Genomic DNA, 26,561 nt, shown 5'->3' with positions numbered 1-26,561 from the left:
TAGATCAATTCATGCCACACAACAGGAGAGATTTTCATTTCTAGAGCTTCAGGATGTGTCAGAGTTTTACTGCCAATGAAAGTGCTCTTGTAGTTGTAGCACAGGAAACACACCAACCCATGTACACGCAGAATTCCACAAACAGAGCAATGCAATCATTGCAGAAAATCATTTTCTTTTAGTTAAAGGATAAAGACTTGCTCAACATACAGGAACAGCTTAACTTGTGTGCACAAGTCTCTGGAAGTGGGTCTTGATTCTTAACTGTAGCTTCTTCACTGCCACTCAACAGTAAATAAACAGTGATAATGGGAACTGTAGATGCTGGAGAATCCAAGATAATAAAATGTGGGGCTGGATGAACACAGCAGGCCAAGCAGCATCTCGGGAGCACAAAAGCTAACGTTTCGGGCCTAGACCCTTCATCAGAGAGGAGGGTCTGATGAAGGGTCTAGGCCCGAAACGTCAGCTTTTGTGCTCCTGAGATGCTGCTTGGCCTGCTGTGTTCATCCAGCCCCACATTTTATCTATCGTAAATTAACATGTTGGTCTATAAAGTTAGCCAGACCCTGCTACCCACTAAATGCCCAAACTGTTGAAAAGTTTTGTTTTGCTGAGAATACACAGCCTCTATACTGCTACAGGAATGATAATCAGAATTTATGCCTGAAACTGGCGGTAGGCTATTTGCAAATGCAAATAAAGGGACAAATGTCTGTTTGAAACCTTCAGTTGCAAGAGGGGTTTGCCTGAGGGCAGTACTAGCTGTACCTTGCAAAACCAGGCAGTGGACCAGCTTACTGACAAAAAATATTGTATTTAAAATTGCTTACCTTTTATAGGGGAGCAAGGAGCAAGAATGTTTACCTAAACTTCATATTTCATAAAAGTTAGAATAGTGCTCCCAAAAACCCTCTCAGTTTGCCTAACAGATGCTGTGACAGTGGAGTTTCTCTTTGGCTTTCAGGCTTCTTTACGCTTCAATCTGAAGATCACGTCATTTGGGTGAACAAAATGTGTCATACCTTGCACGTTCCTGTATAAAGACCGGAATATCTGAATTTCTGGCCTGTTGAGTTCCGATAACCAAATCTCTCATCTTCATGTTGTGTAAAGTCAAAATGATGTCAATGATGTTCTTTCCTGGAATCATATTTTTCCATCTGTCTCCACTAAATATAATCCAAAATGGATTATGCTTGTTTACATGTGTCATTCTGCAGTTCCCAAGCTGTTTCCTCACCATACTGAAGATCCCAACTTGCCAAATGAGGTGTCTTGTTTTTTTAAATTTGTTGATCAGACATCAGATAAAGAATAAAAATCTGGGTTCCAACTTAGCCACTTGGGTACAGGTGAGGGGTAATACTAGGCTGAGGGCCATCTGGGAAGTTCCTAAATGGACCACCAGCCATGATGTTCAGATTTACTCCATCCACCTCAATGAGACAGCCATTTAACACCATGGAAAGTTCTGAACGACTCTCTTACTTTGGCACCGATACCAGTTGACTAAAAGCAGCTGAGCTGGAGAGACCAAATGCCAGGGTCAGTAACTTGTTTAGTTTGTTACAAAACTAAAGTAAATAGAATCATCTATGCAAAGATCTTGTGCTACGAGATTCTGTGATAATACTGCTTTTGCAACAGGACTCAAACAGAAATCTGGCAATTCACTGAAAGCATCAACACTGTTTAGAAAGTATCAGTTTGTTCTAAACTGATAAATGTGTTTACACAGGAAATTCTGCTACTCAACAATGTTCCAACGTATATCGAATTGTAATTGAAAAATGAGACAGGAAAAGAACATACAAAAAATGTATTGAGTTTATTCAGCACGTGAAACATCCTTCATCTCAATACAATCTGATTTAGACATTTGGTTCATATATTAAAAAGTTGTCGACTGATTTCACCAATATGATAGCTGAATTCTATTGAGTGGAATTAACCTGCTGTCTACGTGGACTAAATTTAGAGTATAAATTAACTAATTCTGCATGGTAAATGTATTCAATCTTGACTGCAAATGGACTACATTTGCACTAAAAATGGAGTAAACCTGTAGTATCCACGAACAAAATGTACACTGATAAATGACTACATGTGCACCTTAAAGACTTTTTTCCTGTACTTGAAAAGGATTAAAGCTTCAGTGTAAATGAACTAAATCTGAACTGTATATGGACAAAGCCTGCACTGTAAATGGGCTAACTGAAAGTAAAATGGACTGAATCTTGAGTGTAAATTGATTAAACCTGCAGTGGACGTGATTATGCTGAGAAGCTGCCATTTCTAAACTTTGAACTTTATAAATATGAATCTGCAATCTATAACTGTTAATTGTATCTTACCACCATTGTTTCACAGAAATAAAGGAAATGTTTTAATCTACTGAATTGCAGAATTACTCTAATAACAAAAAAAAATTAAACAAGTAGACTGGTTTTTGCAACGGTCAGCTACTAGTGGGAAAGCCCCTCCCGTCAGATTAAAAAAATCCCCAGAAAGCCAGGGCTGAAAAAAAGTTGCTGGTGACTTGATACTCAAAGCTGGCAGCTGAGACTCAGATAACAAAGTGTGAAGCTGGATGAACATAGCAGGCCAAGCAGCATCTCAGACTCTCTGCCTGCCTGTTCGCATTTTGGCAAAACTGGCTCTGTACAGTATTGACTTGTAGAAGCAATAAATACAAGGTTGTTACTATTGAATAATATTGTTCTCAGAAACATTTGACAAAGATGTTAAAAAGCTCTCAGATAAAGAAAAACAGCACTGTTAAATGTACATTAATACAAAACCATTACGCAGGGTTTAGTCATAAAAATGCATGGATTTCCATTATACATCATGTTAACAGTTTGTGCACTGCATTTTTCTACAGAGTGACAACAAATTGCACAAGAGAAAAAAGATTTCTGTCCTTTTTGCAGTGTTTGGAAAAAAAATTAATTTCCTTCATTACTGAGGCTGGATTCAAAGGTGAGCATTTCCAGTGAAATGCCATCGCAGTGCATTCTCGTTTTGAGTGAAAAATCCTGATTACCTAACAGACACTTAGTGTTGAGCAGTGGAAGGATGCCTTAACCCACTTTTAACCCATTATTCCAACTTGACTTTTCTTTCGAAATATGCACAGTTGAATCAATCACACTTATAAATAAGGTTACCTTAATAGCAGTGTCACTTAAATTTATTTGTAACTAGCACCAAAATATCAACAAGCATGTGTGGAACTGCACGAGACAAGTTCTTCAGAACAAATACATAGTTTGATTTTTTTTTTAAGAAAAAGCCCATAAAGATTTGAGGTATGTCATCTTTGGCTTCCTGTAATTTGATAGTCCCATCAGAAAAAGATATTTACATGGTCCCCTATTTAACATATTTATAGAATCTAACAGTGTGCCACTCTTTACTGGTTTTGTGATGAAACTGTAGATGCAATGTAATTCCAGACTTTTTCATGTGTGGTCATAAGTTGCTATTTTCTTCTCCTGTGGTCATAGAAGTAGCTGTTCTCAATGCAAAGAACGATGAAGTTATTTGCACAGTTATATGTGTGCTGATCCAGGAGCTTGCCTCTTGTAAGTGGTGATGCCTTGCCAGTGAGGGTCAGGTCTGTTGAGCGCCACGCACTACAGTAGTTTGTTACTCGGCCGCCTCGTTCACTGGACCCATGCCATATTATTTTGTGTGGCCTTGAAAATGAAAATAAAATTGCAGCAGAATTTTAATTCATGGTTGCGATGGGGTGGGGGCATGACACAAACATGCCAATGTCAGATGAGACTTTTTAGAGTTCTTGCCTGCTCTGTCATGCATGCAGTAAAGATCCCATGAATGATGTCAAGGAAAAATGAAAATTGTGCAGGGAGACTTGGGTGCTGTATTACTCTGCTGTCTTTCCCAATATTTTACCCCCTTTAACCAAAAGCACCAAAACAACAGTCCTCTGGGAACATACTGTGTACACATTGACTGTCGCATCTGGTAAAGAGTACAATAGACCTACACTTTAAGGAAACATCATACCATTGTCAAAGAAAGAAGGAAGGTGTGGACTATATTGAAAATTGTGAGATTAAGCTACAGCACAGCAAAGGTTAAATTTGTAAATGCTAAGACAAAGAGGGGAAATGGCAGATGAAATCGTTCAGAGCAGACATAGGCATATATCCGAAGTAGATGTTAACCTAGACATTGTGGTTAGAATATGTACAACGTCTTACAGACACATCAAAAATAAATGTTAACCTAGACATTGTGGTCAGAAAACGGGGAACCTTTTACAAGCACACGTAATACATAAACTGTCGCCTAGACCTCGTGTTTAGTGACAACCACGTTCACCTAGACCTCGTGGTCGGTGATGACGGAACAGTTTGTAGTTTTGGGGAGGACCAAGTAAAACAAAAAATGTATTTTTAAAAAAAACACTGAGCTGTTGCTGTGGGCAGGTGTCAACATGTAATCATCTGATGGGAACTTTATTTCTTATTAAGTTGAATATTTACTAAGATTGCAGACTTGTTCCTTTATTTATTTCAAAGGAACCCAAGGGATGGGCTGAATAATTACAGGTTGGCCAGCCTAGTCTCCATGGAAGGAAAATTATTTGAAAAAGTTCAAAGGGAATGTGTTAATCGGTATTTAAGAAGGCACAAGTTAAATAAGGATAAGCAGCGTGAATTTGTGAAGCAAAGGTCATGTCAACTAAGTTCATGGAACGATTATGTGGAAGTTCTAAGGAAGGTTATTTGATGTAGTCTAAATGGATTCTAGCAAGCCTTTAAACAAAAAAGTCCTAGATGACACACTGGTCAGAAAAGTAAGATTTATGGGATCCAGATGCAAGTGGAAAGTTGGATCTAAAATCACCTCAGTGGCAAGAAAATATGAGGATAACAGCTAGGACATGATAATTGGACAGTAAGGCTGTTTTTATTGAAATTCTGCTGAATTTAGTGCTACGACCCTTGCTTTTATTGTGGTAAATATCAATGATTTGAACTTAAGTGTAGGTGAGATGATTTAGAAGTTTGAAAATGATACAAAATTGTAGGAAAAAATCTGTACACTCCAGGAAGGTATTGATGAATTGGCCATGGATAGAAAAGTGGAAATTGGAATTCAGTACCTAGATATATGTGGTAAGACACTTTTAGGGAGGACAAATAAGGTAAAGGAATACAGAATAAATTGTAGTTTTCAGAGAGGTAATGGCATAACCAAGATCTTGGCATGTACAACTGCAAATTCCTGAAGGTGGCAGGAGTAATTTTCATTGACTGAGGAAGGTTATGCTTAAAGTGTATAAAACCTGAGCTGAACTGCAGTTAGACTAATGCACACAATCCCAATCAGTGCATCACAGGAAGGATGTAATTGTCCTACAGTGGATATTTATCAGAAGCTTGAGAGGAACGGGAGGATTTTAACCATGAGGAAAAGTTGGAAAAGGTGGGAGACATTGGCATTGGAATGGAGGATGTTGAGGGAAGATTTAATGTAGGAGTGTAAAATCATGAAAAACCTAGACAGCATACATTTTACATAAGGTAATTTACAGTAACTTAAACTAAGAAGGATCGGGAGGGAATTGAAGAGGACTAATGGTGATGGGAATCTGGAACCAACTGTTTGACCAAGGTAGGAAGCCTCATTGTAATCGTAATGTACTTGAAGATGCAGTGGAAATACAAGACTAGGAGCAGGAGTTGGAAAATGGGATAAGGCAAGATAACTTTTCAGCCAGCATGAAAGTGATTAATAAAATGACCACCTCCAATGTGGTGTGTTTCTGTTTCTGTTTTAACCTACCTAATTTTCTGGAATTCACCTTGATATGTCCTGAGATTATGAAAAGTGCTATATTATTTGCAAATCCCTTCTTTCTTACTTACAGAGAGAATTTTGCAGTTTTTCTCGTGAATGTTATGAGCAGAGACTTACCAGGAAGAATCTTTCATGACGTTTCTACCGTCAAACGAATAAATAGGAACGTCTGTGTTGAAAGTAGCCTGGCTTTTAAAGATGGACTCCCAACTATCAAAAAGCACTTCCCCCTGTCAGGAAAAAAAAATCTTTTTAAAGCATAACACCATTGCCAGAAAGAAGCAAGCTAGTGTTCGATCACAGTTATTTCCACTACCGGGTTGAGCCAACCTTTTATTTACTGTCTGTGGTCAATGACCACTCAATCAGATATTGACTGGAGCTACCAGAATGTCTGGAATTAACACCAAAACCTGCAACTAAGGTACAGCGTGACAAAAGAAAGCAGTGACTCTCTGAGCACTACATCACAGACAGAAGCAGGGCTAGGCTATATGAACCTGAGAGTCGGTGCCACTAATTAAGGTTATATTAAGGAATACATGACCAAACACAACTGTATCACAAAACGTCATCTCGTTTAACAAATCAGTGCAATATTTGGAAGTTATTTACATGTTTCTGTAACTGGAGCCAACTTGTTCCAAGGTATTTTACTGTAACTGATGGAAGAAAACTCTGAAGGATAAACTGTGTATTCCCGGCTTCCATCTTTACCTCCCCTTCACTTCGCGTGCAGTTCCTTACCAGAGCTGCAGGCTTTATCCTTTCACTTTGTATAATACTGCATTGCCCCACTGCAAGTCAACTTGTAATGTATTCATCTATCTCAAATTATTCTAATGCTCTAATTCACTCACCAATTAAAAGAGAAACATGTCAGCTTTAATTGAATCACTCTCTCTTTTCTAAATACTTCTCCTTTAATAGCATCTCCTGAACCCACATCTACTGCCACCTAGAAGGACTAGGGCAGCAGTTAGATGGGAGCACCACCTCATGCAAGCTCTCCTCCAAGGGACTACCTGCGCTGTGTGAAAATATTTTGTTCCCTCACAATGAGCTCAATAATCTACTATTTGGATAGTGTGGATTACCAGCTCTTCCTTTCCTGCTTTTCTAAGGAACTTTTTGTGCCATTTTTGAGTCTGGCTGCTGCTTTTGGTCAGTCACCATTGACATCTACTTGTAATTTGTGCCACTTAGAGGTGGCATTTATATGAATCACAATTTTTCTACTACCCTTTTCTGTGAAAACACACTTCTGTATTTTCTGCTGAGCTGACAGACAATTTTAAGATCACTAGTACGAAAACAAAGATTTGCAGATGTTGAAAATCTGGAATAAAACCAGAAAATGGTTTTGTTTTTAGATTTGTATTTAATTCATTTGCCACTTCTCTTCCAGATGCTCATCTTGAACAAATTCTGCTCTTCTCTCTGACAAGATTTCTGTTTCTCTCTCATACCTTGATCAGCTTCATTGGCCTATAGATAACAAGGAGTAGAGCTAGATCAACACAGCAGGCCAAGCAGCATCAGAGGAGCAGGAACGCTGACTTTTTGGGCCTTCAACCTTCTTCATTGGTCTATAGTTCTTTTCTCATGTTGGTCTATTCTGTTTTATTTCCATGTCTCTTTATTCCTTCACTTTGCATTTCAATGGTCGCTATCCAGTCACATCTCATGTTGGCATACATGATGCCACCCGAAGGTTGCAGGAACAGCAACTCATATTCCGCCTGGGAACCCTGCAGCCATATGGTATCAATGTGGACTTCACCAGTTTCAAAATCTCCCCTTCCCCCACTGCATCCCTCAACCAGCCCAGTTCATCCCCTCCCCCCACTGCACCACACAACCAGCCCAGCTCTTCCCCCCCACCCACTGCATCCCAAAACCAGTCCAACCTGTCTCTGCCTCCCTAACCGGTTCTTCCTCTCACCCATCCCTTCCTCCCACCCCAAGCCGCACCCCCAGCTACCTACTAACCTCATCCCACCTCCTTGACCTGTCCGTCTTCCCTGGACTGACCTATCCCCTCCCTACCTCCCCACCTACACCCTCTCCACCTATCTTCTTTACTCTCCATCTTCGGTCCGCCTCCCCCTCTCTCCCTATTTATTCCAGTTCCCTCCCCCCATCCCCCTCTCTGATGAAGGGTCTAGGCCCGAAACGTCAGCTTTTGTGCTCCTGAGATGCTGCTTGGCCTGCTGTGTTCATCCAGCCTCACATTTTGTTGTCTTGGAATCTCCAGCATCTGCAGTTCCCATTATCTCTTGGCATACATTTTGTTTTGTTACGTTACCAAAAAAAACCTTTTTATCATTTAATCTTTCCTGCCTTCCACACCATCACAGGCCTTCCTTTTTATTCTTCCTCCCCTCCTTCCACTTATTCAAAACCCATTCAAACTGAGAAAAGACAAAATTTTAATGGAGGGCCATTATCAACTTGAAATATTAACCCTGTTTCTCTCACCATGGATGCTGCCTGATGCACTGAACATTTCCAGCATTTTTTGCTTTTATCACTAGTTTTAAGGTTATGCTCCTTGATTCTGATTTACCATCAGAGGAGACAGTTCCTCTGTCTCCAGCCTATTAATTCATTTGTGTTCAGTGATGATTTTATGGCAGAGAGAAATTCTAGCATTTTCAATCTTTGGAAGTGAGTTCACAGAAAACCAATTCTCTCTTCTCATTTCTATTGTTATTGAGTAAAGTTTGATTCTGTTAAAAACCCTAATGTATTCTGGTTTGTTAGGAGTGACTACTTTCTCCATAGATCCAGTTGTGTGGAGGTCATTTCAGTTTTGACAATTACATGAAATAGGTGTTGTTGCCTTAGCCATGGATTATATGCCTTGGCCATATTTCCAGTCCTCCGCAGTCGAATAACTGAAAATCAGGGACAATAAGACCATAAGACATAGGAGTGGAAGTAAGGCCATTCGGCCCATCAAGCCCACTCCGCCATTTAAATCATGGCTGATGGGCATTTCAACTCCACTTCCCTGCACTCTCCCCGTAGCCCTTGATTCCTTCTGAGATCAAGAATTTGTCGATCTCTGCCTTGAAGGCATCCAACGTCCCCACAATGCAGTGGAATAGTGTTTCATAAGAGTATAATGAGTGGCTCGTTCATTATTGCCCATTTCACATCAACACAGCAAAGTAAAATTTTCCTTTATTAGTTCACCTGCACAGGTCAGCACAACATTGAGGGCCGAAGGGCCTGTACTGTTCTATGTTTTGTGTACAGTATCAAGTGGTTATGTGCAATTTAGGGACATTGTGGAAGTAACTCAACAAGTTTGCTAATTTTACATTGGTGTTCAAAAACGATCATGAAGGCTAACGGGATTCCTACAAAAATCCAGCTGATTCATTAATATGCTTCAGGGAAGGGGGCCTACCACCTCCCATCTGGTCTTGTATATGCATTACTCCAGTCCACTGGGCATTGGCACTATGTACAGCTTTAAGACTTCTTTGCACCAAATTTTATGAACAAATTTGAAACAAGCCTATTTAGTTGCAATGTGATCATAGTCAGACCATTTAACCACTGCAACCAGTCATCAAGATCTTTGTATGATGCGCGCTACAAACCTAATTCAACAACATCATCTGATGGCCATTGCAAATTGCTTTTCAAATTTTCTCATTTCAGCACTTGTTAACATTTTGCAACTGGCACCAAGCCTTGCTAGCAGAGAGTGCAATTTGAACATTTAGCCATATTCTTGAAGATCTCAAAATCAATCCATTTATTTTCAGCTTCTCTAAAAGACTGCCAAAAACATTTGCTTGTTGATCAATGCTTTGTTTTGCCAACTGTAGCCCAATTTACCTCCATTTGTAAGTCCATCCTTTACTAGTTCTCTCACTTTAATTACATAATTACACTCATTAAGAAATAACAGACTAGTAATCAGAGCTTTGGACTAATAATCAAGTGGATCAGAGTTCAAGTGTCGCCCCATTTAAACTCAACTCAAAAAACTTGGAAATAAAAGTGACCAAGTAGTTAAACACCAAAATTATCTCCTTTAGGGAAGGAAATCTATCCCTAACATCATGACTGCACAATTCCAATCAAAATCCATTGACTCTACCAACCTCCTGAGTCACATTAAGCCTGATCTCAACTCTGGGCAAGTGGTAATGTTTTGAATGAATGAAAATCAAGCCCTATTAACCAATGTAAATCTACAAATGTACATTTAATTTGCAGTAAGGTAACAATGGGAAAATTCATACTGGAAAATTTACCGCCTCGGTCAGTAACACAGATCTCCTTGAAATGCTAAGTTATTCTTGAGATTGCCATCCATAACTATTTGTCTGCACGTTCAAACAAATTCTGAACAAAATCATTTTCTAGAAGAAATTTAATCAATGTTTTTCTCCCTTTATATTCAAGTAACAATAGAAATTGAGAGAACTATTTATTCAAAGGCAGCAACCATTATATGTGTTTTTACCTTTAGGTTGACAATGGGCATGTTTTGTCTGTCAGCTTTCCTCACTATTGTGTATAAATCTTGGAGCTGAGAAGATAGGAAAGCTCGGTATGTTGAAACTGAGCCCATTGCTCGAGCTTGCTGGAAGCACTGGAAGTCCGCGCCACGAATACCCCGCATGTTGCCAGATTGGGGCGTGTTTAAAGCAACCAAGTGTAACTTAAAGGAAACAGAAAGGAAGGTTCAGGTTAAAATATGCAATAACAAATCCATAATCCAAAGCAGTAACCAAGATCCCTTTAAAAATAAACACTAGGCTTTCCACTTTGTCTTGGTTGCACGAAGTTAAGTTTCCAAGCCACAGCTTCCAGTATAACGTAAGGGTGTGGGTATTCCTCAGGGATTTCTCTATTGCTTTACTGGAAAGTCAGTGAAACACACAGAAAAATAATGTAAACCATCTTCAGCATACAATCCTGGGGATGTTTTTTGCTACTCCACCTCAAAAGTTTGGCGCGCAATTTTCACTCCCACAAGTAACAAAGGCCTGGCAAATGTGCCTTCCTCCTCCACACAGCGATGCGGCCGAATCAATGCAGTCATTTCTCCAAGGCCACGTTCCTGGTAAAAGGCCCAGGTTGCTGAGCAAACATAACAAGGAACCACAATGCAACATAGGTATGATTTTCTAGAGACCCTCCAATTCCCAACATGTTTAGCTTTCGAAATAAAAAGTAAATGTCTCAAAGGAGTCACATTTCATTGTAAGCCTCGAATGACAAAATAGCAGATTGTTTTCAGGGCATGAAATTAGTTTTCTCTGTCCAAATTAGATAGTCCATTAACATATGGATCATAACTATGTTGGTTGGCTGGTTTGCCAAGCTGACTGGTTTTCGTGCAAACGTTCTGTCCCCCTTCTAGGTGACATCTTAGTGCTGTCTAACCACCCTCGAAGCGCTGTTGTTCTAAGCCGTTCTGAATTTATATGTCTGGCCTGTCATGGTGCGTAGTTCTGTTTCCGGTTTTGCTCCGTCGTGGTCTGTAAATGGTGTCTATTTTAACATGTTTGTCTATGGCGCTGGTGGTGGAAAACCAGGCTTCCAGGAACTCTTGTGCTTGTCTTTGTCTGGCTTGTCCGAGTACTGTTACCTGGTCCCAGACACACTGATGTCCATCTATGTTGGAGTGCATTGAAACGAGGGAGAGTTGGTCATGCCATTTTGCTGTGAGTTGTCATTCACGTATCCCAGTGGTGGGTTTCCTGCCCGTCTGTCCTATATGTTGCTTCTCGCAGTTGCTGCGTGGTATTTTGTGTGTCACATTTGATCTGCTCGTTGTGGGTACGGGGTCTTTTGTCTTTGAGAGTAGCTGACAAAGAGTAGTTCTTGGTCGTTATTCCAAGAGGTCGTAGGAGTCTTGTCAGTTCCAAAATGCTTCTAATATAGGGTAGGGTGGCCAGTGCATTGGGGTGTACAGTATCTTCGTGCTGATGTTTATTTCCCAGCCATTGGTGGATGTAGCGTTAGGATACCCATTGTTTATATAGATGTTGTAAAGGTGTTCCTGTTTGTTTTTGCATAGTTCCACAATTTTGCAGTGTGTTATTGCTCGTTTAAACAGAGTCTTGATACAATTGTATTTGTGGACTCTGGGATGGTTACTGTTGCAATTCAGGATTTAGTCCGTGTGTGTAGTCTTTGTGTATACACTGGTTAAAAAATTCACTGTTTGTTCGTTCCACTATTATGTCTAGATACGGGAATTGATTGTTCTCCTCTTCCCTGCTAAACTAGATCCTAGTGAATACACCGTTAATAAGACTGGACCTATGCATCAGGTACGTGAACAATACTTCTGTGATTGTTAAATGAACAATGCTGGAAGAAACACACCACCTTACGAACAGTGTGCAAACGAATCAGCTCGATAAACCACCCATAACCCGAATGTTATAGGCAGTTATCAATTTGTCTGTAGATTGATTAGCTTGTTGAGTAAATATTATAACATTCACAACAAACAGATATTAACCGTATGTCCATTTCCTGCGCTGTGCCACTTAGAATCAGCTGCTGACCAATCTTCAGATTTACAACAAATTCCCAGTGTTAATTTTTACGACTATGAGCTGCAACATTCAGAAATAAATTAACTTACCGCTGGCTTCTGATCATTTATGACTGAGAACGAGTTTGATGCCTGATATACAAAAAGACATAAGAGTCATAAACCTGTTTGAAACAATTTCCATGTTTCACCTTAAATTTAAAGATAAGTTAGAAGTTCTTACTGAGATCAAGTTAGTTGAACGATATGGTTCATCAGCAGGAGCAGGTATCAGATCGCCAAGCTGGCAACAGAAACATTAAAACAAAACTTTTAAAAACTTTGATCCAACAGCAAACTCGAGAATTCGGGTTCTGAAATAGATATTTACCTGAAGCTTTCTCCAGCCATTGTAAACTCGAATGTAAAGGTCCCCGCTGTTGTTAATATAGCCTAAGGAGCCTTCAGTCACTAAATGGGTTGATTTATGCATAAGCTCCATGTTGTTGAACACTTTCACCTATTCAGTACATGAAATAAACAAGGTTTGTGAAGAGATAGTAGGAACTGCCGAAGCTGGAGAATCTGAGATAACACTGTGTGAAGCTGGAGGAACACAGCAGGCCAAGCAGCATCAGAGGAGGAGGAGGAGGAGGAGGAAAGCTGACGTTTCGGGCCTAGACCCTTCTTCAGAAATGGGGGAGGGGAAGGCAATTCTGAAATAAATAGGGAGAGAGCGGGAGGCGGATAGAAGATGGATAAAGGAGAAGATAGGGAGAGAGGAGACAGGCAGGTCAAAGAGGCGGGGTTAGAGTCAGTGGGTTGGAGATGGGGGTGGAGCTTGAGGTGAGAGGAATGGTTAGGGTGGTAGGGACGAGCTGGGCTGGTTTTGGCATGTGGTCTGGGGAGGGGAGATTTTGAAGCTTGTGAAGTCCACATTGATACCCTTGGGCCGCAGGGTTCCCAAGTGGAATATGAGATGCTGTTCCTGCAGCTCTTGGGTGGCGTCTTTGCGGCACTGCAGGAGGCCCAGGATGGACACGTCGTCCGAGGAGTTGGGTTTGGGGGGGTGGGGGGGGGGAATTGAAATGGTTCGTGACTGGGGGAGGTGCAGTTGTTTATTGCGAACCGAGTGGCGGCATTCTGCAAAGCCGTCCCCCAAGCCTCCGCTTGGTTTCCCCAATGTAGAGGAGGCCACAATGGGAACAACGGATACAGTTTTAAAAAGTTTATAAAGTGTCACCATGTTTGAAATTTGGAAACATATTGCAAGACTGACTGAAGAAAATAGGTTTTATAGGATGGAAACTAATTTCATTTAACATACATGATAACAATAATACATAGAATTACATACAAAAGGTCTTTTAAGAAACTTACAGCATCGGTGTCTGGTAAGGAAAATAATTACTACCCTCTTCAAAGTTCAGATGATCTTAGGAGTGGAGAGTTTGAGTTATAAGGAGAGGCTGGTTTGGCTGGGAATTTTTTCACTGGAATGTAGGAGGTTGAGGGCTGACCTTATATAGGTTTATAAGATCATGAGTGGCATAGTTAGGGTGAAGAGTGGCGGTCTTTTCCTGAGGGTAGGGGAGTTCAAAACCAGAGGGTATATTTTTAAGGTGAGAGACGAGAGATTTAAAAGGCACACAAGGGGCAACTTCTTTGTATGTGGAATGAACTGGCAGAGAAAGTGGGAGATACAGATGCAGTTATAACATTTAAAAGACATTTGGACAGGTACATGAACAGGAAGGGTTTAGAGGGATGAGGGGCAAATGTAACTAGTTTTAGTTTAGTCAACGTGGATGAGTTGGATTTTAGGGTCTATTTTTCCATGCTGTATGGCTCTATGGCTCTATAAAACACTGCGTGTATCATAACTCCCAATTACGTTCCATTCACTGTCAGCCCTATTCATTGACTAGTATGGCTCCTGATCCACCCACACCTCAAATTCAAAATTCCCATCAGAGCTCAAAGTCCCCTGTGGCCTTGTCCTTCCAAGAACCAAGAGAACAAAGAAAATTACAGCACAGGAACAGGCCCTTCGGCCCTCCAAGCCTGCACCAATCCAGATCCTCTGTCTAACCTGTCATCTATTTTCTAAGGGTCTGTATCCCTTTGCTCCCCACCCATCCATGTACCTGTCCAGATACATCTTAAAAGATACTAATGTTTCTGCGTCTACCACCTCTGCTGGCAACGAGTTCCAGGCACCCTCCACCCTCTGTGTAAAGAGCTTTCCATGCATATCTCCCATAAACTTTCCTCCTCACTTTGAACTCATGACCCCTAGTAATTGAGTCCCCCACTCTGGGGAAAAAGCTTCTTGCTATCCACCTTGTCTATGCCCCTCATGATTTTGTAGACCTCAATCAGGTTTCCCCTCAATCTCAGTCTTTCTAATGAAAATAATTCTAATCTACTCAACCTCTCTTCATAGCTAGCACCCTCCATAGCAGGCAACATCCCGGTGAACCTCCTCTGCACCCTCTCCAAAGCATCCACTTGCATTTGGTAATGTGGCGGCCAGAGCTGTACACAGTACTCCAAATGTGGCCGAACCAATGGGAGAATGGGAGATGTATCTATATAAATCTTTAAGGATGACAGGAAAAGTTAAGGTTTTTCAAAATGTACAGAAATGTATAACTCAACAGAAAGTAAGTTATGCAAAACCTCTGTAAAAGTCTGGTCAAGCTCCAACATTGTGATGTACACTGAATAAGTTAAGGTCTTGAAAAGATTGCAGATCAAAGTTATTGAGATTGACAACAGGCTTCAGTTATGTGGAGTGACTGGAGAAATCAGGCTTGTTACCTTAGAGCATTGATGATAAAAGCAAGTTCTAATTGTGTTCAAAATCATGAAAAGCTTTGTACTGTTTCCAGGGCTGAAGAGTTGTTGATTAGAAAATACAGATTGAAGATAATTAGAAAAAAAGCTAGAGATGAGATGGGGAGTTTTCTTTCTATGCAGTGACTTTTGATGGAGTTAGACGCACTGCCTGAAAAGTTAATGGACTCATACTCAATAAGAAGGATTGGATTTTCATTCGAATGCTGAGCTATGAAAATCCCTGGCTCTACAAACTGCTCTTTACCTCTCCGCAAGACTATCCCTGCACCTCACCACAGGGGGACCCCTTCTCTAAATACCTCCACCAGCTTTAAATCTTCTACGAGCACACAAGTCATGTTTTGGACATCGTTAAAGTACAAGTGGATCTATTTGAATCCAGTTGCACTTCAACATGTGCAACTGCCCCCGTGAGCCATTAGTGCATAAAGCATAACCTTCTTCAGTTGCCCCCCCAATGCCGTTTTGAAAATTTGTGGGTTCCAATTGCAGATAGCGTCCAGTTGGAGTGGGGCACTTCCAAAACTGGGACTCCGTGCTATATTGAGTAAGCCAGAGACTTTCTCTGTGCCCCACAAAAATTCTTCTAAACCCCAAAGAATGAAATTTCTAACAGGTCCAGCCTATCCCCTACCTCAGGCTGATAAACCTTTGTTGCATTCTGTACACAGCCAGACATCTTTCCTCAGATGAGGAGGTCAAAACTGCAAAAGGTCCCATGCATGTGGTCTCATCAAAGCCCTGTACAATTACAGAAAGACATTCTGCTCCTGTACTCAAATCCTCCCACCATGAAGACCAACATACAATTTGCCTTCTTCACTGCCTGCTACACCTTGTATATTACATTTACTTTCCTCATCTAAACCATGAGAATATATTGTGAATAGTTGGGGTCCCTTTGCTACCTCATTGGCCATGGTCCCGCGTTCAGAAAATGACCTGTTTGTACTTATTCTTCGTGTCTTGCCTGCCATCCAGATGTCTGTCCATGTCAGTACTCTTTCCCCCCCAACTCCACGTGCTTAATTTTTACATCCTCATCTCTTATGAACAACGTAGAACATAGAACAGTATAGCACAGTACAGGCCCTTCGGCCCACAATGTTGTGCCGACCTATTATCCTACTCAAAGGTCGAACTACCCTGCATAACCTACATATTACCATCATCCACGTGCCTATCCAAGAGTTGCGTAAATATCCCTAACGTGTCCAACTCCGCTACCACTGCCGGCAGTGCATTCCACACAGCCACCGCTCTGTGTAAAGAGCCTACCTCTGACATCTCCCCCACACCTTCCTCCAATCACCTTAACACTATGCCCCCTCACAACAGTAATTTCCGCCCTGGGAAAAAGTCTCTGACTATCCAAGCCTCTATCTATGCCTCTCATCCTCTTGTACACCTCTATCAAGTCACCGCTCATCCTTCTTCACTCCAGTGAGAAAAGCCCTATATCCCTCAGCTTTTCCTCATAAGACCTGCCCTCCAGTCCAGGCAGCATCCTGGTAAATCTCCTCTGCATTCTCTCTCAAGCTTCCAAATCCTTCCTATAATGAGGTGACCAGAACTGAACACAATATTCCAAGTGTGGGCTAACCAGAGTTTTATAGAGATGCAGCATAACCTCACAGCTCTTAAAGTCAATCCCCCTCCCAATGAAAGCCAACACACCATACGCCTTCTTTACAACACTATCAACTTGGGTAGTGACTTTGAGGGATCTATAGATGTGGACCCCAAGATCCCTCTGTTCCTCCACACTGCCAAGAATCCTACCATTAACCCTGTATTCTGCATTCAAATTTGACCTTACAAAATGGATCACTTCACACTTTTCTGCGTTGAATTCTATCTATTACTTCTTTGCCCAGCTCTGCATCCTGTCAATGTCCCGCTGCAACCTACAACAGCCCTCCACACTATTCACAACTCCACCAACCTTCGTGTTATCAGCAAACATACTAACCCACCCTTCCACTTCTTCATCCAAGTCATTTATAAAGATGACAAAGAGCAGAGGTCCCAGAACAGATCCCTGCGGAAAACCACTGATCACTGAGCTCCAGGCTGAATACTTTCCATCTTCTACCACCTTCTGTCTTCTATTGGACGGCCAACTCTGTATCCAGAGAGTCAAATTTCCTGAGATCCCGTGCCGCCTTACTTTTTGAATGAGCCTATCATGGGGAACCTTATCAAATGCCTTGCTAAAATCCATATACGCCGCATCCACTGCTCTACTTTCATCAATGTATTTTGTCACATCCTCAAAGAATTCAATAAGACCTGCCCCTCCCAAAGCCATGCTGACTATTTCTAATCAAACTGTGCTTTTATAAATAATCGTAAATACTATCTCTCAGAATCCTCTCCAGTAATTTGCCTACCACAGAAGTAAGACTGGCCAGTCTGTAATTTCCGAGATTATCCCTATTTCCTTTCTTGAACCACAGAATTACATTTGCCACCCTCCAATCATCTGGTACGACTCCAGTGGACAGTGAGGATGCAAAGATCATTGCCAAAGGGGCAGCAATATCTTCCTTTGCTTACTGTTGCAATCTCAAGTATATCCCATCTGGCCCAGGGGACATATCTATCCTCATGTTTTTCAAAATTGACATCAACCTGTTTGAGCATATCAACCTGTTTCATTCTGTCCTCACAAACGACAAGGTCCCTCTCGCTGGTGAATACTGAAGCAAAGTATTCATTAAGGACCTTCCTTACCTCCTCTGACTCCATGCATAAGTTCCCTCCACTATCCTTGATCGACCTTACCCTCACTCTGGCCATCATCTAGTTCCTTGTGTAAGTATAGAACACCCTGGGTTTTCCTTAATCCTACCTACCAAGGTTTTCTCATACACCTTTCTAGTTCTCCAAAGTCCATTCTTCAGCTCCTTCCTGGCTACCCTGTAAACCTTTAGAGCCCTGTCCAATCCTTGCTTCCTCAACATTAAGTAAGCTTACTTCTTCCTGTTGACTAGATGTTCCACATGTCTTGTTATCCAAGGTTCCTTCACCTTACCATCCTTTCCTTGCCTCAGTGGGACAAACCTATCCAGTACTTGGGGCAACTGCTCCCTAAACAATCTCCACATTTCTGTCGTGCAATTCCCTGAGAACATCTGATCCCAATTTATGCTCTGCAGTTCTTGCCTAATAGCATTGTAATTCCCCCTTCACCAATGAAATTCTTTCCCACACCATCTGCTCCTTACCGGATTTCTGACAAAATCTGCTCCATCCAAACTATTTGCACTTCGGAGGTTCCAGTCTATATTATGGAAACTGAAGTCACCCATGACAACAACCCTATCACTTCCACACCTTTCCAAAATCTGCCTCCCCATCTGTACTTAATATCTCTGTTGCTATTGGGGGGATCTATAGAAAACTACCAATAAAGAGACTGTTCCTTTGTGTGTGATTTTATCAAAAATCTTCTGAAAGTCCAAATAAACCACGTTCACTTGTTTCTCTGATTAATTCCAATAGATTTGTCAAGCATGATTCTCTTTTTGTAAATTCACGCTGACTTTGTCCAATCCCCTTACTGTTTTCCAAATGCAATGGGGCAAAAAAATAGAGTGGGACTAAGTGAAGAGATTTTCTCAGGAGTTGCCATAACCTTCAATGTAATCCTATGACAAGAAAATTGAGAAATAAGAGTGAATATTAGCTTTTTGATTCATTGACACTGATCCACTATTGAATAAAATCATTGCTGAACCTTCACCTTATCTTCATTTTACTATCCGATCTCCATATCGCTTAAATCCTCTACTGCCCAAAGATCTACAACATCTCAGCTTTGAAAATACTCAATTTTTGAGCATCTGTTGTCTTCTTGCCTGGAGACCTCCAAAGACTAACCACTCTCTGATTGGAAATATTTCTCCACAAGTTCGTCTTAAGTAAATTATCTCTTATTCTGAGGCCATGACCTCCTAGTCTCCAGCCATAGAAACAACTTCTTAGCACCTATCTTATCAAGCCCTCTGAGAGACAGAGATCACCTCACTATTCTAAATTCCACAGGCTAGGCCAATTCCATGCAATTTCTCAAAAGGACAGCCCTCTCACCTTTCCTGGGAAGTGAGATCAACATAGTCAAGGACTGAGCATTACAAAGTCTACAGACCTGTTTAGAAATGACCACGTGACATTCCAGGAGTTTGATTCCAATTACATTAAAGCAAGCTCTCTAATTTTTGTGTCCCTGACTTGGAACCGTGTTCAGTCATACACATTAGGAAACTGTGGTTGTACAGTCCAATATTTTCATCCCAATACAAAAAGGAGTGACAGTAAATCTGTCGGACACAGATGTCACACCCTCCTTTACACATGATCAGTTTTTGCATGGATTAGTTCAGCATTATCAGTAGTTTCTCCTTTCACTTACAGCACTGCTACTGCCCCCTTGTCCTGGTGGTCCTGGAGGTCCTGGAGGTCCAGGTAGTGCCACAGCTGTAAGGTAAGTAGAACCCATTTGTAAAGTGAACATTTCCTGCTTGGAAATGAGTAGTCTTGCAGAAAAGATATCAACATTTGTCTTAAAACTACTCAGGGTTAACATTGGTACCAAACTGGCTTTCATACTATGAGGGATTCTGCGGATCTCAAATTTTTAAGCTCCAACAATGATATAAAATATTTCCATGCGGGCTTACCTGATCCAAAGACTCCTGGAATTCCTGGAGGTCCTGGGGGCCCTGGGCGTCCTCGAGGACCCATAATCCCATAACCTGGAGATCCTGGAGGGCCAGGTAGGCCTGGTGGCCCCATTGGTCCTACAACAGATTCACCCTTAGGTCCCTGTGAGAAGGAGAAAAGTGGAACACTATTCACAAAATCAAAATCCTTTCGGCTTACTGCGTACACATCTTCACTCTGGTAGTGGTGTGAGGCAGTGGGTGACTTCCTGGGAAGGAATAAAGCAATAGGGAAGGTGCGGAGCTGATTCACTGACATGTGAATGAGATTACAGTATTACTGTTATGGAGGGATCCTTGAAAAGTTAGGACTTGGCACAAGAAAATCAAAGTGGCAATCTGATTGAGACCATCATGATGTGGGAAGATAATGAAAAGGTCAAACAAGTAAGGAACTTTTTAATCTGCAAGCTGATTAGTAGAGGACACGAAAAGAAGAAAAATCACTGAGTTAAAGAGGATGTTGGAAGAAATTTCTTTACACAAATGATGGCTCTAAATCTTGTTGAATCAAAATCAACAAATTCTTTCTAAAAGGTGCCCACGTGGCTATAATGCTACCATCAAATTGACGCTTCTATGCAATAACAAGGTAAATAACATAACACATGTACAGGGCATTTAATGTATTTATTATTGTTAAGTTCTGTCATAATGTACATTTTACTGAGCAACAATAAGGGTTTTTTTCTGCAGGATAAAGATGTTCCTAGTTGGGACAATATTTATTGCCAGTCCCTAAATGGCCTTTGCATCTGAATTACTGAAGTTCTACAGTACATTTTATGATGGTATATGTTGCCGTGTCTGTATGTTGCTGGTGAAGGGAACAAATATTGAAGGAAGTGGCAGATGTACCACTCAAGCTAGCAGTTTTGTCCTGAATTGTGTTAACCTTCTAGAATGTTGAAGGAACTGCACCCTCAAGGCAAGTTGAGAGTATTTTCTCACATTCCTGACTTGTGCCTTGTAGGCAGTGATCATGCATTGCAGAGACAGGAGGTGAGTTACTCGGCACAGAATTCCTAGTTTATGGTCTACACTTATAGTTACTGTATTTATGAACAGTCCAGTTCAACTTCTGGTCAATAGTAACCCCAGGATGTTGATAGTTGGGAATTTACCATTGAACATCAAAGGGTAATGGTTAGATCCTCTCTTGTTGGAAATGATTAATTGGGTAAAGATAATATTCTCTCTGAACTGCTTACCACTGGTCCGGGTCTCCCATGAGGTCCAATGGGTCCTGGTGGCCCAGGCAAATGTGACAGGAAAAACCCACCACTTGATTCTCCCTTTTCTCCTTTCTGACCCATCGCACCAGTATCGCCTTTCTCACCCTTTAAAATTCAAAAGACAAAAATGTTTTGAGATAGTTATCAAAGCTCAGTGCAGCTGATTTTCCAATGATTGAGAAACAAATAACCCATGATCAAACTTCCAAGCAACATAAAAGATGTGAAATCATTTCTCTATGGGCTAAATAATTTAGTTGGTGGCAGAACAAGTAGTATATAAAAGCACATTTAAAATAACACCTCTAAGATTGGTAAACTTGTTGCTGTACAATCAGCAGAGTGAACATAGCTTTTGAATAAGTGGAGTATTCTGGGACCTACTGGCTTGAACTTTTGGGGGGGGTGAAACAGCTATGAAGTCTCCTTCCAGCAGGCTGTATCTGCCATGACAATGTGGAATATTGCTCCTCAGTCAGGTCTTTATTGAGCAAGCTTCTCTGAAACTAATCCTCCATTGGTACACTATGTAAAGAGAGTCAGATCATCTGACTTGTGTACAACTCGCAGGATGCCCTTAGAGCATAGAACATAGAACAATACAGCACAGAACAGGCCCTTCGGCTCTCGATGTTGCGCCGACCTGTGAACTAATCTAAGCCCCTCCCCCTACACTATCCCATCATCATCCATATGCTTATCCAAGGACTGTTTAAATGCCCCTAATGTGGCTGAGTTAACTACATTGGCAGGCAGGGCGTTCCATACCCTTACCACTCTCTGAGTAAAGAACCTGCCTCTGGCATCTGTCTTAAATCTATCACCCCTCAATTTGTAGCTATGCCCCCTTGTACAAGCTGAAGACATCATCCTCCGATAAAGGATGCTCATTGTGGTTCTGCCTCTTCTGCTCCCTTACTCCAACAGAATGCATTTCTCGCAGCAGAAGTAATTAGCCTCGTCTTTTTTTTTCAAACTAAAGAGCATAACTGAAAGCCATGAGTAATCATGGAATCACAACCCACAGTGTGAGTGATGTTTCCTCTTCTAGACTCTAGTCCTCTGAATTTCTGCACAATGATTAATTACTAACTTGGCCAACTTGGTGATCTCTGCTGTCACCCTTCAAATAACACTGGAATCTTAATGGCATTGATGCTATGAGCCCGAATGACAACCTAAAATTGGTTGTCAGTGTAATTCTTCACACACTCAGGATTATTCAACAATCGCAGAATCACATCTAATGTTGCATACTGTGTTACGAGTTTTACAAGTGTGGGTTGGTTGGGCATGGTCAATACCTTACTTGTGAATGAATGAAAGGACATATGGTCTGATCCAATCTACCAGACTTCAGGGTTTACAGTGTACATTACATGGCATTCATATTCATGTACCAAATTTGTATGATAGGTGTGTCATCTTTTTGCTTTGACAGCAGCACCTTGCTCATAGTAAATCTGTATTCTTGCAAGTGCCCCGATGAGTATAAGATAGCAAGTTCTGGCAAAATTTATCCTTTGTCAGCAATAGCCTAGCAATTCAAATCAAAATGAATATTTCATGCAAGACAGCTTTCCTATTCAGAATACAAATCAAAACAATGTCTCTTTACATTGGAAAACAAATAGCTACTTACTTTAAGGCCAGGGTAGGCTGAATAAGGACCTAAAAAAAAAATTAAATTTAAATTAAAATTTATGCTGTCAAATTAAAAGGAAAATCAGCAAAACATTAATTTGATAGAATTCTACAGGTCTATTAAATTTGATCTAGAATTGTAACATTTATGCTAATAAAAGCATCCTCATAACACAGCATTTGGGAGCCATGTGCAAGTTAACTATAAACCAGTGAGTCCCACTGGGAAGCTGCTGCACAGGATAGGATTTTTGTGAATTTGGAAAAGCATGGCCTAGTTAGGGACAGTCAGCATGGCTTTGTGCAGGGCAGTTCATGTCTTATCAGCTTGATTGAATTTTTTGAGGCGATGACTAAGGTGATCGATGATGGTAGAATTGTGGATGCGGTCTACATGAATTTTAGTATGGTTTTCAACAAGGTCCCACATGGTAGGTTCATCCAGAAGACTAAGACACATGGGATCCACTGTGACTTGGCCGTGTAGATTCAGAATTGGCTTTCCTGCAGAAGGCAGATGATCGTGGTGGAAGGTTGCTTTTCAGGCTGGAGACCTGTGATTAGTGATGTTCCACAGGGATCTGCTGTTTGTGATATATATAAATGACTTGGATGAAAAAGTAGATGGGTGGGTTTGGAATGTTTGCAGATGATACAAAGATCGGTGGACTTGTCGATAGTGTAGAAGGTCATCAAAGGGTGCAGCAGGATACAGATCAGTTGCAGATATTGGCAAGAAAGAGCAGGTGGAGTTTAATCTGGGTAAGTGTGAGGCGCTGCACTTTGGGAGATCAAATGTTAAGGAAAAGTAGGCAGTTAATGGCAGGTGCAGAGGGATCTTGGGTTTCAAGTCCACAGCTTCCTGAAAGTAGCCACACAAGTAAAAGTGGTTAGGAAGGTGTATAGCATGTTTGCCTTTATTGGTCAGGGAGCTGAGTATAGCATGCCATATTGCAGCTTTATAAGACGTTGGTTAGACCTTGCTTAGTGTATTGCGTTCAATTCTGGTCACCACAGTACAGGAAGGATGTGGAAGCTTGGGAGAAAGTGCAGAAGAGGTTTAAGACCATAAGACATAGGAGTGGAAATAAGGCCATTCAGCCCATCAAGTCCACACTGCCATTTAAATCATGGCTGAGGGGCATTTCAACACCACTTCCCTGCACTCTCCCCGTAGCCCTTGATTCCTTGTGAGATCAAGAATTTGTCGATCTCTGCCTTGAAGGCATCTAACGTCCCGGCCTCCACTGCACTCCGTGGCAATGAATTCCACAAGCCCACCACTCTCTGGCTGAAGAAATGTCATCTCATTTCAGTTTTAAATTTACCCCCTCTAATTTTAAGGCTGTGCCATGGGTCCTCGTTCTCCCGCCTAATGGAAACAACTTCCTAGCATCCACCCCTTCTAAACCATACATTATCTTGTAAGTTTCTATTAGATCTCCCCTCAACCTCCTAAACTCTAATGAGTACAATCCCAGGATCCTTAGCCGTTCATGTTAAACCTACCATTCCAGGGATCATCTGTGTGAATCTCCGCTGGACACACTCCAGGGCTAGTATGTGCTTCCTGAGGTGTGGGGCCCAAAATTGGACACAGTATTCTAAATGGGGCCTAACTAGAGCTTTATAAAGCCTCAGAAGCACATTGCTGCTTTTTAGATGCTACCTGGATTAGAGAGTATAGTCTTTTGGATAAGGCTTGAAAAACTTGGGTTGTTTTCTCTGGAGCAGCAGAGAATTAGGGGAGACTTGATAGAGGTCTATGAAATTGAGATGCATAGATAGGGTTGACAGTCAGAATCTTTTTCCCTGAGTTGAAATGCCTAAAACTAGAAGGCATGCATTTAAGGTGAGAGGGGGAAAGTTCGAAGGAAATGTGAGGGGCAAGTTCTTTTACAGAGTGGTAGGAGTGTGGGACGTGCGGCCAGATGTGGTGGTGGAGGAAGATAGGATAGGGGTGTTAAGAGACTTTTTAGATAAGCACATCAATATGCAAGGAATGGCAGGATATGGACTAAGGGCAGGAAAAAAGGATCAGCTTAATTTGGCATCATGTTCAGCACAACATCATGGGCTGAAGGGCTTGTTCCTGTGCTGTCCATCTATCTTCCATGTTCTAAGCACAGTGATAGTGCCGCACAATGCAATGGAGGAAATCCTCAAAGTGAGGAAAGGACTTTGTCTCCACATCTACTGTGCAGTGGCCACTTCTGCCAATATTGTCACGGACAGATGTGCATGTGATAGGTAGATAGGTGAGAACATAGTCAGTAGATTTTTGCCCCTTGGTTCCCTCGCTATCTGCTGCAGACCCAGTCTGGCAGCTTTGATTACAGGTTTTGCCCAGCTTGGTCAGAAAAGGTGCTGCACAGTCTGTCTTGGTGATGAACATTGAAGTCCCCCATACAGAGAACATTCTGCACTCTAGCCACTCTCACGCTTCCTCCAAGTGATGTTCAACTTGGAGGTTTGAGTGGGCAAGGTGGTGGTGCTTGGCTATTAGTAGATGGTAATTAGCAGGGGATTTCCTTTTTATCTTTAATCTGATCCTGTGAGACTTCGTGGGGTCTGGGTGTCAAAGTTCAGCAGTCCCAGGTCAACTTCTTCCTGACTGTATACTGCTGTATCATCATCTATGGTGTGCTGCCCTGCTGGTGGAACGGTGCTGATGGTGGATAGCACATATTCTGTAAGGTATGAGTCCATGGGTATGAATATGTCCCTGTCAGGCTGTTGCTTAGCTGTTCTGTGGGACAATATTCCCGGTTATGGCACAAGCTCCCATATGTTAGTAGGGATGACTTTTCAGGATTGATAGGGCTGAGTTTGCTGTGTCAGTTCTCAGGCCTAGACTGATGCCCATTGGTCTGTCCAGTTTCTTTTTTTGTACCAGATGATGATATAAATGGTTTGGTCAGATGAGCTGAACAGTGACAAATGGAATTTAATCCTGAAAGGTGTGAAGTGACCCATTGTGGAAGCAATAATAAGGCAAAGGAGTAGACAATGAATGGCAGACCCTAGGAAGTACAAAGGATCAGGAATGGTGTGATTGCCTGTGGATCCTTGAAGGCAGCAGGATAGGCCAGATGAGCTAGTTAAGAAAACATAAGAGATAATTGCTTTTACTAGCCAAGGCAGTGAATACAATAGCAAGGAGGTTATAATGGAGCTGAATTTAACATTAGTTAGGCCACAGCTAGAATACTATGTTGATTCTAAGGTCAGAAGTGGGGATATTTGCACAACGTTTAGTGCCAGTCATGAGTCTGCTGATAGTGAAGCAGCCCATATTCGAATGCAACTAGATCTGGGGAATATCCAGGCTTAGGCTGACAAGTGGTAAGTAATATTTGCGCTACACATTGCTCGGCATCTCCAATAAGAGACATTATAATGAACTGCTGCTTGAAATTGAATACAGTGATCGACACTGAATTCCCCACTGTCTACATCCTTGGGGTTATCATTCGTGCATCTTGGCATTCTTAGAGGCTAAGAATATGGCAGGGTGTAACTCATCTCCTGACTCCCCAAAGCCTGTCCACCATCTACCAGCCACATTTCAGGAGTATGATGGAATACTCCCACTTGCCTGGATGAGTGCAGCATCAACAACACTCACGAAGCTCTATACCATCCAGGACACAGCAGCCCACTTGATTGGCAGTGCATCCACAAGCATTCACTCCCTCCACCACCGATGCTCAGTCACAGCTGTGTGTACTATCT

The 26,561-nt window shown here is 41.6% G+C and overlaps 1 protein-coding gene across 5 annotated transcripts in view; it reads right to left on the bottom strand.

Moving 5' to 3' along the window:
- Positions 1–1,812: 1,812 nt before the first annotated feature.
- LOC125451525 (collagen alpha-1(XV) chain-like) overlaps positions 1,813–26,561 on the bottom strand; it is a 243,159-nt gene continuing 218,410 nt past the window's right edge. For all 5 annotated transcript variants that reach the window (XM_059645829.1, XM_048528708.2, XM_048528706.2 and 2 more), the window contains 10 exons: positions 22,825–22,853; positions 21,159–21,287; positions 19,906–20,050; positions 19,638–19,702; positions 12,750–12,878; positions 12,603–12,662; positions 12,470–12,511; positions 10,331–10,528; positions 5,959–6,071; positions 1,813–3,704 (listed from right to left, as the gene is read on the bottom strand). In XM_059645829.1, the coding sequence (XP_059501812.1) occupies positions 3,488–3,704; positions 5,959–6,071; positions 10,331–10,528; positions 12,470–12,511; positions 12,603–12,662; positions 12,750–12,878; positions 19,638–19,702; positions 19,906–20,050; positions 21,159–21,287; positions 22,825–22,853 (1,127 nt within the window). In that variant the 3' untranslated portion in view covers positions 1,813–3,487. The remainder of the gene's footprint in view (positions 3,705–5,958; positions 6,072–10,330; positions 10,529–12,469; positions 12,512–12,602; positions 12,663–12,749; positions 12,879–19,637; positions 19,703–19,905; positions 20,051–21,158; positions 21,288–22,824; positions 22,854–26,561) is intronic.

Source organism: Stegostoma tigrinum, chromosome 5 (genome assembly GCF_030684315.1).
Source record: "Stegostoma tigrinum isolate sSteTig4 chromosome 5, sSteTig4.hap1, whole genome shotgun sequence".
In the NCBI taxonomy this organism is placed as follows: Eukaryota; Metazoa; Chordata; class Chondrichthyes; order Orectolobiformes; family Stegostomatidae; genus Stegostoma; species Stegostoma tigrinum.
The sequence above is the reverse complement of the archived record's forward strand: the minus strand, read 5'-3'. Positions and strand labels throughout refer to the sequence as shown.